At 40.0% G+C, this 15890-nt stretch overlaps 1 protein-coding gene across 7 annotated transcripts in view; it reads left to right on the forward strand.

The window, feature by feature from the left end:
- The window catches only part of LOC137265379 (endothelin-converting enzyme homolog), a 151637-nt gene that overhangs the window by 68024 nt on the left and 67723 nt on the right, over nt 1-15890 (forward strand). For 2 of the 7 annotated variants that reach the window (XM_067800772.1, XM_067800774.1), the window contains exon 1: nt 3763-4147. The exons of the other annotated variants lie outside the window; for them this stretch is intronic. In XM_067800772.1, coding sequence (XP_067656873.1) covers nt 4095-4147 — 53 coding nt within the window. In that variant the 5' untranslated portion in view covers nt 3763-4094. Of the gene's footprint in view, nt 1-3762; nt 4148-15890 lie in introns of those variants that run through there. 7 annotated transcript variants of the gene reach the window in all.

The following is a 15890-nucleotide window of genomic DNA, read 5'->3' on the forward strand; positions in this document are numbered from 1 at the left end:
GGACCAGTGAACAACTTAAACTGTACAAAGGATCATAAATTCAGTCCCCCATTAACCTACCCACGAGTTCCTATGTCCCTACATATTCTTATCTGCCAAACAGTCCCTGTATATTAGAGGACAGTTTTTTTCACCAAAGACCATGTTTTCCATACACAACGAAGCTATAATCTGGAGCACAGCCATGTGTGTCCGGTGATTAAATGGGACTATTTCTTGTGTCGGCGCCGAATTGAGTGATCCGTCCCACGGTGGCACTAACTCGCAGTAATCCTCTCCGCACCAGTTGCAATATGGACAATTTCGTTAGAGCTCATCAATCGTGCTGTGTGTCGTAATCATTGATGATTTCCACACGCTAGAAACAATACATTGAAGGTTTATTCGATTTATGAGAACACTCCGCAGTGAACTCGCAGATTCGGCGAGCTGAATGGAATCAAGTTTGGTCGATCAACCATTCTGATCCAGCAGACAATGGTACCTGATTTGATTCCAGATGTGAGTTTGAAAACACGTGATCGATTATAATTGGTCCCTTTGGACGTCACGTGACAGTTGTTGGGGGTAACGGTATGTTTGATAAAATGACAGGGTTTTAAATCAGATAAAAGTAACATGGTTTCGAAGCGAGTTCTGGAATTAAGAATATCACGAAACGAAAACACCAAAACAACGCATTCAAATAAAATGACTTGTTCTCGATTTCAAAGTACTGTCCTGGGAATATCTATTCAGTTTATTGATAACATATATTTCTATATACGAGTTAATGGGTATCGCCTGTTTTAGTCTTTTGCTGGATTGTTATTTTAAGTGTATGAAAATATATCAGTGAATATATTAATGAATCAATTTTTGCGTATTTGCAATAGTGTGTTATACTATTGCACAGTAACATGATCTGTTAGTACTTTACATAATCTCTTATGAAAATACTCACCGAAATAATGATCGGGGCTGTGTCTGTTACGTACAAGCCCCAGCAAGACAAGATCATGAAATATGCATATAAAACAAAAATCATGATTGGATTCAACATATTCCCTTCAGCACCTAACGTATTTCACCATGCACAGAATCAATTCCGCGCATCGAGTTCACGTGCTTCTGTTCTTGTCAAGGGGATTAGGTCTCCCAGTAGGATTTTATGTTCAAATTAAAGATTACGACAGAGTTATTTTTAGAACAGCACACAGCGATGAAAGTGTCTCTTTTAAGCGGTCGTAAAACGTTGACGTTCTTCACTGCAGTAGAAATACGGACCTGGGCGATATCTCACCAACACGTGCCCTACATCGCGAGGTCTCATTCGATGCACGCGCTCCAGATTTCTCGCTCGAGGATGTGTATTTCTTTGGTTTCTTGCATTTGACCTCGTTTTCTTCTGCATGATTCACGCGTGTTTTTCTTAGTGGCGTAAGCATCGTTACCGGAGTGCAATTATTTTTTCTTTCGGTTGCCTAGGTTACAAGATGGAAGGACTGATCCAGACTCGTATTTCGTATAATCAGCATCTATGGCAAACTGATCATGCATAGAGAAATGACAGATGTCATAAAAATAAGTGCAACAATACTTTTTGCATTAAGTTAACACAACAACCAACTACAACAGCACCTAAACTAGTTATTACAGACTGCACTTTGTTTATACTGTGGTATTTTGCAGCAGGCTAGAAGATAAATTTTCTCTTGACAAACCAGTGATTGATAGCAAGAGGTACCATCTGCGTTGTTCACGTACGACAATATAAGGCCACAGTAGCAGAGACGGGTCTGGAATTGTGTGAAAGGAATGCATGCGTACCCGTGTGTGCGTGCATGCGTGCGTGAATGCGTGCGTGCATGAGTGCGTATATTTGAATTCTTAAATTAAATGGGTAGGAGGGATCGATGGATGGGCACGTTGATTCCATTATGCATAAAATGTCGTCTGATGAATAATGGTTGTAAATAAACATACTTGATGCATAAGCAAATATGCAATTACAGCTTATGATTGAATAAAGTTTAACAGATTAGATATTAATGCAAAACTAAGGCTAGTGTTTATGTGCAAGGGGTACTTAACTTGATACACTCTTACACACTAGATGCCCGTGCAGACTAGCCAAACAGCCTTAAACTTTAATACTAGCAGGTGCACGAACAGAAACAATCTTTCTATTATTGATTGAAATGTCCATCAAGACTTGGGACCGGGCAATGTAACAGCTATATATTTTGGTGCTCACGTAAGTGACGGGAAATTGACACTACCAAAGTCGTTGACAGTGACTGACAGCTATTGAGTGTAATTTAATCGCACAGTTTCAAGCTTTTACGAAACAGATTACGGTTGATGAGGCGCTACTTAGCTATCTCCAAAGACCCTTAATGTGCAGTAGGGGCTCTTAAAACATACATCAATATACGTACATGTATAATCAACACTTATCTGAAAGGTATATAACCCAAGGCGAAGCTGTAATACCAGGGACTTTGAAATAGATATGTTAGTGTTAGAGAAAACATAACACATCCGTGTTCATTGCCAAAATATTTTAGACCATATACAATTTGATTTCTGTGAAGAAAGGAACGAACATCTGTTTTGTTTTGCTCAGCCCAGATGTGTCTTTGCACTTTCTTAATTGTTTCCTTCGTAGTTTTATCAATAGGTATGTTTAAACTAGAGATATAATTCTGTAACTAAAACATTTCCAGTCTATATTTGAAATTACATTTTCAAATCCGTCGTTTTATATAAAACCGTAAAGGACAGACATCAGGAACTGGATGAATCATTTTCTCTGTGAATATGTTGTGTTTGACTATCAAACAAGCATGTTAGGCAGATGAGATTAAATGAATTTAAAATACTGCTGAGAATGTTTTGTATTATACCTGGACATAAACGCACAATTTAATATCCTACTTCGCAATATTTGTATGCAGATATCAGTTTCGTCATTTACCAGCAACCTAGAATAAGTTTAGTAAAGCACCTAGAGGCCTTCCTGTCAATACAGACACGAGTGGTATGAGCTATATCGGCATCACCTTTGGAAACCTCGAGTTGCCTCACATCCGTTCTCATAGCAATCAAGCTTCCACATGAACGAACAGGACTCGTCCGATTCCTTTAACACTAATCCTACTCGTCATGCGTTTGTTTGTCTGTTTTTTGTCTGAAACGTGAATTCTATCATCCGTGAGTGTTAGACACATCACAGGACTGGGCTCTTCTTGCTGTAGGCGAGTTTTATGGACCGGGGATCATGCGAACAAGACCATTAGCCATATCGCGGCTAACCATTTTCATCAGTTACATGGGAGTAGTTCTAGGAGAGAAATCTCTCCCCTGTAATAGTTCAATCTCCCTTGTTTGCTTGCATTATGGATAGGCCTCTGGCTCACGTTTAACATTGTGGTAATAATCATCGCTGGACTGCATATCTTAATGTGCCTAATTGGAACTATTTGCTGCTGTTTATTCTGACCTTACCACTGATAACCTCACCTGGCCTTTCCATAACAAATGAATGCCTTCGAGCTGGGAAGTTTTTTCTCTCTTGCTGCTAAAAATACTACCCATTGCGAGTAGTGAGTGGCAATATTGAATTGGACGTGGATTGATTATTCTGTTGTACGTTACACCTGCGAGAAATCATACTCAGCGTCACTCATTGACGGGTGACTTGGCTCTGTATATATAACAAGGAAGTGTTCCATATCGCGGGTAAAGAGACAATACCAGTTCATTACAAGCCTTTTACGTGCTCTTAGACGAACAAGCATTGTTTATAGTCCCGCGGTCTGAATTACCCTGCGTACTGCTCGTCAGTCAGTGACATGCCGCAGTCAATGAGTGTCACGCGGTCTGTGATTACCTGAGCGGTGAACGCAGCTAATCTACTCGACACAAGCAGCACAGGTGAGAGAGATCCGCTCGGCGTAACACACGGCGCTACAGTCAGCCTGCCGCGCTCACAACCTCAGTAGAGAGAGAGGAAGGTGTGTGCGCGCGTGCTTGTGCCCTGCACGTGGATTACGTCACTGTAGTGCCCGGATGAAGGAAGTGGGAAGTTGGTGTGGAGTACCTATCAATGCATGGACTTAAATATGGAAATTAACAGCGCTCTATCCACGGACAGCGATGCTATGTGAGTACATTATGCAGTATCGACAGCCTCCGCTAGGACTGAAAGTTCCACTACACGTGGTTTATCATCGGCACGATGGAGATCCCGATAGAATCACACGTGGTTATAACTATGGCGTTTTATGTAGGAACTGGATCGTTGTTAGGCCTCTCATCGTGAAGCTCATGGTCCACGTATGACGTTTGCATGTATAGTCCAGCATCTGCATTGCTGGTCCGTTTAACAGCGTATCTCGTACACACTGCTATGTTTAGTAGAATACAACCCAGTATATGGCATGTGTCGTTAGTCTGTAACAGTAAACTCTGTATATAACAAGTTTCATATAAGCGCGATGACCTCACACAATATGTTCTGTATGTAGTTTTTCCAGTAAAGGTATAAGTTTCATTTGAGCACATTGATCTCATGGAGTAAATATTGTTTTAGGTTGTAACAGTAAACCGGCGTGTAGCATGTTTGAGAATCTGAACCTTTGTCTTGCATGTAACTGGTTCTATTTAAGCACAGCATATGATTTACTGCACGCCTTTCTCGTTTGTAGCAATAACCACATCAATAACAGTTTAACTCACAGAACAGGTATATTGAGAGAGAGAGAGAGAGAGAGAGGGCGAGGAGGGGGGGTGGGTGTTAGAGGGGGAAGAGGGAGGGAGAGGTGGAAGTGAAAGAGGGGGGAGAGGGAGAGAACAGGTAATAAAGATTAATTTAGTAGTAGCTACATGTCTGAGATGCATTTTCTCAGTTTACCGTCAACTATGACACTTTATTAATTACTCATGTACAAGAGCCGTATACATTGCTATTTAATCACAACGCCCTCTGTTGTTGGGCTTTCACAATATTGTTACAAAGTTATGTCATCTGAAACATACGTTCTTGTTTTCCCCTAGTTCTGTGGTCACATATTAGTTTTCTCGATGTAGCTGAACGTTAGATCAATATTGGGAGTAACCTTTCACGTGGAGATGAGCAAGTTCATTACACTTCCAGGGGTGGTGGAGTAGCCTAGTGGTTCGCTTGTCATACCGGAAAGTCGGGTTCGATTCAGCAGTGCCCTGCCACATATGAATCCGATTTCTGTTGTCCCAGAATGGCTGAAAAATTGCTTAAAGCGGCGAAAAAACACAGCTACTCACGTAACAACACTACAGCTGGCTCAACATATGTCATATTTGGGATTTCACTTTCTTAGTAAAGTACAAATTCTAGTCCTTTTTTGGTTGAGTCCCATCCGGGATTCGAACCCGCTCAGAGTCAGGCGTCTAATCGCCAGCACACAAAGTCAGCCGCCTAGCCAACTCAGCCACCGTGACTTCCACAGGTGGCTCAGTTAGTCATACACCAACCTTGATACGTATATCCTCAAGTCAGTTTATCATGTTCGCACTATTCTCATAGTCTATCCCAGTGCTGAAAGTTCTGTCTCTAGTTTGATTGCCGTAAAAGGCGACTGTGCCTGTCGTAAGAGGCGACTAACGGGATCGGGTGGTCAGGGTCGCTGACTCGGTTGACACACGTCATCGGTTCGCAATTGCGCACATCGATGCTCATGTTGTTGATTACTGGATTGTCTGTTCCAGGCTTGATTATTTACAGACCGCCGCCATATAGCTGGAATATTGCTGAGTGCGGCGTAAGACTAAACTCACTCACTCATTCTGTAATTTGTCGTTTCCATACTTCTTAAGTCGAAGACTAGTTTCGATTCCGATAGAAGCACAATGTGTCAAGTTCATTTCTGATGACCCAACCCTAACCCCTACCGTCATAGTCCTGGAATACTGCTAAAGCTTATAAGCGGCGTAAAACTAGACTCACTCATTTGTTCTACGTGATATCACAGGTACTACGAAGATGGCCGGAGATGTTTCGTCATCAAGATATTTCATACGCAATATATACATGTAATTGATTTCATACAAAAATGCTCGTATGAAAAAAACCCACAGAACCTTACCCTCCTCCTGATTCGACAAATACATCACAAAGTCAACAGCTGCCATACAACTTGCAGCAACACATTGCTCTATGTTATGAAAAACAACAACACGGATATCATTCCCAGAATTACAATCCACCACGAATAACGGGACTGGATACGCACTGAAAGCACACTACTTAAACATACAAACCGTCCGAGAGACCAATTGTGGGCGATATTATCATAAATAAGTCATTTTGCCATTGCCTTTACGTGTTATTAGAAGGCTGACAATGGCCGTCTGTGACTCTTTGAACATTATTTATTCATACAAACCACGAGAAGATTTGCGTTATTCTCGTTCATATCATGCCCGCCCGGAGAGTATTTGTTGAAGCGCCACATCCATTGTCAGAGAGGGCGTCAAGAACTTTAGTCAAGCTAAAAGCTTGTTAAGAAACACGCTAATGATTGAACCGATGTTTGCATTTAGGATCCAAGGAGGCAGGGTTTAAGTCTAGATGTATAGCTTGACGCCTTGTCTTCATGCATGTTTTAATGTATACACATAAAGATATGTTGTAGACTAATGTGATCTCTGGGTTACTAGTCTCAAGCGTTATCTGTTGGCCTTAGATATGATATAGTTATCAGTCAGAGTTCAAGCCCATACCAACCGGATGTTTGATAGTTCGTGTGAATAATTATTATCTCCAGTCGGGACTTGCGGTAAATTGAACATGGGAAGTCAGCTGTGAGCGTTCTCAACTTGATTAGAACTATGAGTTTCGATAGAGAGTGTTTTATGTTGAAAGTACTTAAAGTGATCTCTACATTAGTCATCAGTCACACTCATCTTGGTCAGTAGTTCTGTTCTGTACTGCCACTGTCTCGACGTTGGATGCATCAAAGCTTTCATATGTCGAAGTTATCAATCCCCTGTTTACATCATACACAGAAATTGAAGCGATGTCGATAAGGATCTCTAATGGATTATGATATTTTCATCTCTGAGGTTCAAGGGTGGTTGTTTAATTGTTAAAGGGTTCGCTCGTCACGTCGAAGGCACAAGTTCGATTCCAACATGCATCTAAAATGTGAAGTCCATTCTTGGTGAAACTACCCGTGAAGATCCGGGTTAGAATTGATCTTCAGTAATCCATGCTTGTCGTAAGAGGCGACTAACGGGATCGGGTTGTCAGGTTCGCTTACTTTGTTGACACATGCCATCGTATCCCAATTGCGTAGATCGATGCTCATGATGTTGATCATTAGATTGTCTGGTCCAGACTCGATTATTTACGGATCGCCGCCATATAGTTGTAGCATTGCTAAGTGCGGTATAAATTTGATTGACTGACTGACTGACTGACTGACTCTTGGTGTAACTGTCTTGATTAGGAGTAGATATTTGTAAACACACGACGCTGCATTTTGCACTTACTCAGATCAAAAACATTTGGAATACTTTTCTGTTCGAATCCCAAATGGACAATGTGTGGTGTCAGCATCGTCAGACACATATTATCCTCATTCATCCGTGTCATTCTCATGTCATGTGCCTGCCCTCAGACTTTACCTGTCATATTTACCTTTTCTGTGTATTTACCTGTAATCAATACACAACACCCCAGGTCCCGGTAAGCGTGCCAAACGCCCCATACGACTGTTTGCCTTTTCAGGTGAACATTTACCCAAATCTGACATGCTAACGCCAATTGCCATTGAGTGTTCCCAGGTTGCTGTGATATAGTGATCATACCTGTCGAGTCAATACAGCGGTCTGTGATGCTTCTTTCTACTTGTTTCCGTCCTACTCGTACCATACGCATTAGGTGGTAGTATTCTGATTGGGATTCATTATTATTTGTTCGAGAGAGGAACATATGGCTAAACGTGTACCGCATGGTTAAGACGGCTTGACATCTCATCTTAGCCAGCAATGCGGTGTATCTGGCCTCTGGGGCATTATGACGGCTATCTGTTGTGCTCCTCATTGCGAGAGAAGGGCTATCAGCCGTGGTTTATATATAGCTCCAGAACGAATAACCTTGATGGTTAAAACATACATTTTTCTGTATAGTTTGGAGTAAAACGAAGAGTCCGTTTAGATTTCATCCTTATGCACGTCTTAAACATATTCTTACACAGGACATGTATTTACCGTCACATGTGACAGAAATCACGAGAGTTGTATTGTAATAATTATTCAATAAATTTGTTCTTAGCTAAAGGTTTATGAAAATTGAGTTAATAATTCATCCTTGATATGACGAAGTCTAATGTAAACGGTCAGTCATGGTGAATTGAAATATGACCTTAACCTGCGATGACTGAAGCTCATGTCCATGAAACGCAATATCTGGAATGAAGTTCGACTCATCGGTGTTATATTTAACAGTGGTGTCACGATACGCATACGTAAGGTGCGATATGCGTCGCTATACTATACGAATCACTTGTGCTTGAATTTCTCCATGTGTCTCGGTTAAAGCTATGTCATTTTAATAACCCGTTTCTCACTCCACAAAGTACTAAGGTAACCGTAGTGCAATGTTACAGCATGGGAGTTAACTTTAGACAGCAAAGGTTGCTTCGTGAAAGGAGCCCATTTAGTTTGCCTAGCCATGCTGACATATGCCTACATATTTACCTAGGACAGGCCGACCCTTGTATATCCGAATGTACCTGTACAGAAGTCCAAGTGTCATCAAGTGCTGAATTCCCTGTGCGACCATGCCTTGGACAACACGTAAACCAGTTTATCAAGTTACCGGTTCTATAAAGAGTATGCAATAACGTTTTCGCCATTACACCAGCCCAAACCTTTATCCAACTGCCCACTTCATTTATGTAATTAATACCAGTCGTCTAGTATTCAGGTTTCATTTTGCTATAACCTGAGAGAAATATATCTCGTTATTAACTTGTTATGTAATGAAATATCCTCTGGTAACTGCCCTTGAGCAAAGGTGAGATAAGATCCACCACGACACGTGATAATTTACAAGCGCTTGTGTGGATTAAATCTAAGATCCAAGTTGTGTCTGCATAATAAGATAAGATTCAATTTGTATGGAAGAGAAGATAATTTTCAATTACAGATATGAGTACGGCTAGACATACACCACGTGAGATATTCCAAGTGATATCAATTTTCTTGTATGGTTAATCGTTTCCGACATAAAGTGGATTCTTGGTTAGAACTTTGTAATGAGTCCGTCTCGCTACATGAAATGGTGTTGATGTAGACCCTGGATCTCAAATTAAGACGTGGCATGGTATTTGTGTGGCCATATGTGAGATTGGGTAGTTTTAATGGGCTGTGCAGCCCCATGTGTGTGAACTATTCATTCATTCATACCATGAAATTATAGATACTCTTGTATAGATACACCTGTTATTGTAACACACGGATATTTCTATAGCTTCGTGAGACCAGTGAAGAATGTTTTACGATGCTCCAAGTAATAACACAACAATACTTCAGCGACGTTAGTGGTCACAGATGTCACAGTCGCAAAAGACGTCGTGCACCTTTAGCGTGACAATGACCTATGATCGAGAATGCACAGTTCATTTTCGGGATTGAAACCTCTCTTGAAAACAATCAAATGCGGATGTAAAATACATATGAAAGTTGTTATAAAAGAAGTTAGGACACACTTCACCAACGGCAAGACGGTGCCATGACCTTCACCTTGGATATGAACATCACTGTACGGTAAGGGATCCTGACTTATGCATCTCTGCCATCACGTGAAAAGGGAACCTACTTTGTTGTCAGCGGGATGATCAAGAACAAAACTTGTCGTACTTTCGACAAACTCACAAAACCTGTTCACAGCGTCTCAGCATCACAAGCTATACAGGGGTCTTTTTGCATTAATCGTTTGAATGATAAAACGCTGCTGTCTAAGAAGTGTTTTGTGAATGGAATCGTCTGTGGGTTTCTGTCTGCCGGAAATTCCCGAAAACCTTCATCTCTCTGACACACCAACTATGAGCTACAGATAAAGCCAATGCTTATAACAGTAATCCCAGCAAGTAGCTCACTCGATCGCCTACGTCTGTCTCCTCCGATAAGAAACCCAAAACTCCCATCTTTCCTCAGTTGACGATGAGTCATTGATGTCTTAGCTTCAAACGTTCTCCAGTTTGAATACGTTCATCGGAGACTTGCTAAGAGACATGGACAAGTGTCATGGAGTTTCATCTACTTTGCTGCGATGAGGAAACGTCGTTTGTTTGGCATTGTTTCAGACCGTTTTTGTCTAGACACTTGCTAACGACGAATGTTCGGATGCACTGTTTGAAAGAACAATATCGTTAGTGCTGTCTCCAGACACAGCCTGTATTCGTTATATGTGTGCAACATCAATGGTTCGTTGTCGGAGGATTTGTTGAGTTATGAAAAGTTAACGTTTTTATGTCACCTATTTCAGACATCTTAAACGGTATTTCAGTTATATCACGTCACCTTATTTAAGACTGAGTGAGTTAATACAGGGCGGTGGACATCAGAAACGGACTTAATAAACTGTACCCAAGTGGGAAATCGAACCCGGGCCTTCGATGTGACGAGCGAACGGTTTATCCGCTACGCTACCAGACATCCATCCTCGGACGAGTAAACGTTTCGTGAGTAAATGTAAGCTCGTGCAAATGTGCACTTGTCATTTTAAAATGGATAATGGACTGTGTAAAATATATTTAACAGTCAAACTATGTTATCAGTCCTTTCGTAAAATACACATAGAGCTACTTATACGTTGAAGAATTTTGAATGTTTGTCTCCGTAGCTACTGTAAGTCATTCCTGAAGGCAAGAAGAAAAAGCTATAATCGCATAGACTTTGTGTACCTTCAGGTCTTTCCTGTAGTCTAATTTTTACACCCAACCACTTCCGGTAGGCCAGGCCGGATACGGAAGAGCAAATCCGCGTCACGACTGTCGTTATAGTTAGAATGATATGACCGAAGGCGTTTTGGTAGATTTCAAACGTCTGTAAACTGACATGAGGGACAGTCACCTGTAAGCACACTGATGAAATAAATATGTACCGCATGCTTAACACGAAATTATAGATTACCTGTCCCTTGTGATTTTTCAAAAGTTCTGATCGCGATCATGGAGACAGTTGCCGACTTCAGTTCTCACTGAAAGTTTCCTTCACAGCATTTTATTATCAACATTTGCATAAAATCATACCACATTGATCTTGAAACATCAGACTTTAATCCTGTTACAACAGATTTCGTTAGAACCCCTTCAAACATAAATGATCTCAAGATCAGCCCCGAAATGCAAACACAACGCTCAAAACCAGATCGATGGAGAATCCTAGTCACTGAACATCGCTGATTTATATCAAACATTGATCCAATGTGCAGTTTCACATTTGAATTTATGATAAGACATTAGAAAAATCCATATGCTTACTTCTTGGACACAGTTTCTCAGTGCTGAAAGGAATGAAAGAACCTTTACATTCGAGATTAGAAAACAACTAAACGTTTCCGTTTTCTAAACATCAATACTCAAAGGTCTTTACGAAATGTTTTTAATTTGTTCCTTTTAAATAATATAATTAAATATTACTCCGTCAACATTTCGTGTCTTTGTAAGTTTTAAGGTTACGGTTGCGTGCTTGTTTGATCAATCATCAAAGCTTACATAACACGGACTCAAACCAATCACATCCTTCAAATCTACCAACCCAACATTCACGTGTTTGCCATCCATATTTTGCATTGATAAAAGCACACTCATCGAACAAAAAATAAAACTAAGTATGGAGTGAATCTTGATTTTATTAGGGTATACTGATGAAACATTGATGGTCAAAGCAATCCTTACACAGAACATGGATTTCAACATGACATACCATTACGTCAAATAACAAGTTGAATGAAAGTTCCTTTCTTCTATTCAATTCACCTTTGAAATTTCCTTTAAGCTATAGGTATAAAGGAATTACAGACAGCTTGCACGTTCTGGTAGGCGCAAGACACACATGTTGAATAGTATTCCCATTGTGTGGTTTGGTCAGGTAATGACAGCCATCGATTACTTGATTACTATACCGGTTTATGTTAATTATGTTTACGAACAGGGGCATATGCATTCCGGGTGAGGTAATGTCAAAGGCATGTCTATTACTTTTAATTAAGGGTTATGCCATTTGATGGAATTCAACTGCAATTGCAAATGTAGTCACACTGTCACATTGTGTGTGTATTGTGATTCGTGTTGATTGATCTATGTGAACATGCAACAACATGACAACCGTGCACCAATCGCACCCCAAACCAGCAGCATCCACAACTTCAAGGACACAGAAGCATTTTGCCAACACAATGACGTAGGATCTTAGCATGAAGATGTATGATCTTTGCATGAAGATAAACTACCCGAGAGTTATTTAAACACTACCACCGTTCCCATCTATATTTGAATGATCACAGTGTTTGATTCTTATGGGTTACCAGGAAAATTGCTGAGGTTATAAATCTTAACATTTATTTTTCATTTTCTTGATTCAGACAGTCTACTCTCGTGTCTCAAATGAGAGAATTGATCACTTAAACAAACGAGATTCATATTTGAGCCGCCGGCGAAATGTTTTTATGTCGTTGTATTTGACGAGTTTTGATATTTTATGCCAAGATCAATTTTCACATTGTAGAGTAGTCTGAATGCTTTTAAATATGTCTTTCATCAAATTGAGATGGTTAAGTGAAGGCTATCATATTTATGGATAATTCCGGATAGAAATATCGATCAATGCTCGTGGAAGCGTGTTTGTAAAATAACATAGATATCTGAAGTCCTTTGAGGTTCGGTTTTCTCTCCAACAATTCACAATGCATGGTTGTACGAAAGAAATCATTAAACTATAATCTGAGTTTGTTTATCACTTTGATGGAGACGGGAGCACATTTCAGGGTTTTCATTTTGGCATTTATCGAAGCTGTTTGCATAATTACTTTCCTTCAGCGTTCTGTATTATGAGACGATCATTTCTAAATATGTCCTCGCAATACACCATGTAAGGATGAAGTTGCATCTCGACTAAACTGAAGACAAGTGAAGATTACAGAGGCCAGTTATCGGTATAGTGATTCAATATTTGATGAATGCTGTGTTGAACACGTAGTTGTCGTGGACACAGAAGTTGTGAGTTTGATCCTGGGTTTGGCAGCACCACGCCTATGGTCAGACGTTTCATGAATTCGTTGACGAAGGGAACCCCGTACTGAAAAACAGGAGTTAACCCAGAAATCTGTTCCCACAAGACTAAACTGGGAAATCAAACAAGTTCAATGAAAATGAGATGTTAAACCTCACCGCGTTTGGTTTACAGCAAAAATAGAATACATTGGGTAATATTTTAACGTTATACAGTACTCATGAATGTTCAAAATTTTGCTACCATGAAAGAGGTCTGTCTCCGTTCTTGAAACCAAAATAGTGTTTACAGACAGGAATCCAAACCCCATTGGGCTTATAACTGGAGTAATTGCTGCCCAGCTCTAGTCGGTCTTAAATGTAGGTAACTACAACCGCAGTTGTAGAAACTCTTCCTTTCAGTAACATCTCAGACGGTCAAACGTGACCTGTACATGTATACAAGGGTAGATAACTCATATACTTACACCGTACGTGAATACTCTACTCGCAGTTGTTGACATATTTCTAACACCTGATATTGTTTACTGGCATAACAAATATTTGCAGCCACGTATAAATACTGGAAATGCATTTACAATGTTTTCATTACCACTTATTTCACATAGTCTCTTAAGAGGTTCCGCCTACATGAAGCCAATATAGATATATCTGTGAACACGAGGTGACGTCAACATGTGTCAGTTATGAGCTGCGAACCTTTGCCTGTACTTAGTATATAAAGAATAGCATTTAGGCATCATTGTTACTTAATACACACACACACACACACACACACACACACACACACACACACACACACACAATGAGAGAGCAATGAAGCGATCTACATTCATACTAGCCTTGCTTCAAGACTGTACCAAAGGCTAAACCCGTGGAAGTAAAGTACTTCTATCCTTTAAGGCAGGTGTGGATAAGAGTACGGTACAGACACCAGTGTATTATTTACATTTTGAAAAAAAAAATTTAAACTATTAATCATTATCTTAAAGACATGTGCAAGGCATAGATACGTATATTCATGTATGTAGAATATTTTGAATAGTGTTATTGAACATTGAATTCTTTGCTCGGCTGATACTTGTATGAAGCAACTTCAAAAGGGACGAACTTGGGACGAAAACGTTTGTCCACCCATCGGTCATCTGGCCAAGTGTCTCGTGCATTAAGGTCTGTAATGGCCTTCTATATACATTGTGCAAAGTTGCCTATGACATCGATCAGCTGTTTAGACCAACATCCATTACGATGATGGCTCAAGATGGTCGGTTACCATCTTGCTGACATTATCCTGTAAAGTGTGTAGACGATGCTTTGTGTTGCCATTATGTCCTCTCGACTAATGCTTGTGCATATCCTGGACTTCTAGAGGTCTCAGGTATCTGGCTTGTGTGTTGTCAAAGAAGACCATCATGCATAACATTTGGCCTGTATGTTTTTTCTGTTTTTAATGAGTATGATATCTTATTTCAAAGCTGACAGATCAGATGTGTCAATGGCAAGAAGGCATGTTTGCAGGTGAAATTAAGCGGAAACAAACATGGGAAGGGCAAAAGGGTAATGTTTGGACTCTCTGATTTTCTAAAACAGTAACTCATCTTAGATGGAAATGCTTGGCAGTGATAGATGCGTGTTTAGACGATGTCTATTGATCTGATAATGGCTGCACGGGATTAAGCACTAAATTTGAGTCAACATTTAAAAAGGAACCTGAAATACCTTTAAGAACCCATTGATGCCACTGAGCAATCTCCTTAGAGATATTCTGTTAACAGTTTGATCTTCAGGCATTGCATAAGAATTAAATCAACATTTGACCATGCCATCTGATATACCTGTAAAACCTTTCACTTCTAGCAGACACAGAAAAACATGGGTAAATGACATGACTAATAATAAAAAAACCAAAAATATCGTGCACAGGACGTTGATAAAAATTCGCGAAAATATAATAGTGTTGAAAAATAATGAAATTGGTCGATATTCCTGTAACAGCTAAATTACGGCATGTCACGTAATGAAATTTGGTTGAAGGCATTGGCATTTAATGACATGACTAAAACTAATGTTTATTTCATGCCCAAACACTTAACTCCATCATGTCTATAAACATCCAGTAATGTAATTTCAGTCTCCTTTGTGCTTCTTCGTTAGTCAACATCAACTTGCCACCATTACACATGTGCCTTTCTCGTATGTGCATTTAGTGTCCTGTGAAGCTCGTGTGTGTTCTAGCTATTAACAAGCACTGTACTTTGCTTCAGCGTTTTTCAACCTCATCTGTAACAGTGCCTCTGTTGGCTTCGGTTAGAACACGTATTTCTCTTCCTATTTATTGACACAGAAGTGTACACAGCGATGCCGGAGGGATTTTGAATTATGAATAAACTAAATTGTTGATTGTTATTTACCATGTGATGCTGTTTCTCTTCTGACTCAACTATGCAAAGGGAACGTACAAGACATTTCAATTTACAGTTGAAACGACTGTATTCTTTCTGTACATATGAATTGCTTGCGATCGTTCATGTAATTCCTGTATTCCATTTTCCTGGACCCTTTCATATTTGTAATGGGTATAGATTAATAACTGACTCGCAAAGCAATTGTTTGTGTAAACAATGTTTC

This window comes from Haliotis asinina, chromosome 15 (genome assembly GCF_037392515.1).
Source record: "Haliotis asinina isolate JCU_RB_2024 chromosome 15, JCU_Hal_asi_v2, whole genome shotgun sequence".
NCBI classification, from domain to species: Eukaryota; Metazoa; Mollusca; class Gastropoda; order Lepetellida; family Haliotidae; genus Haliotis; species Haliotis asinina.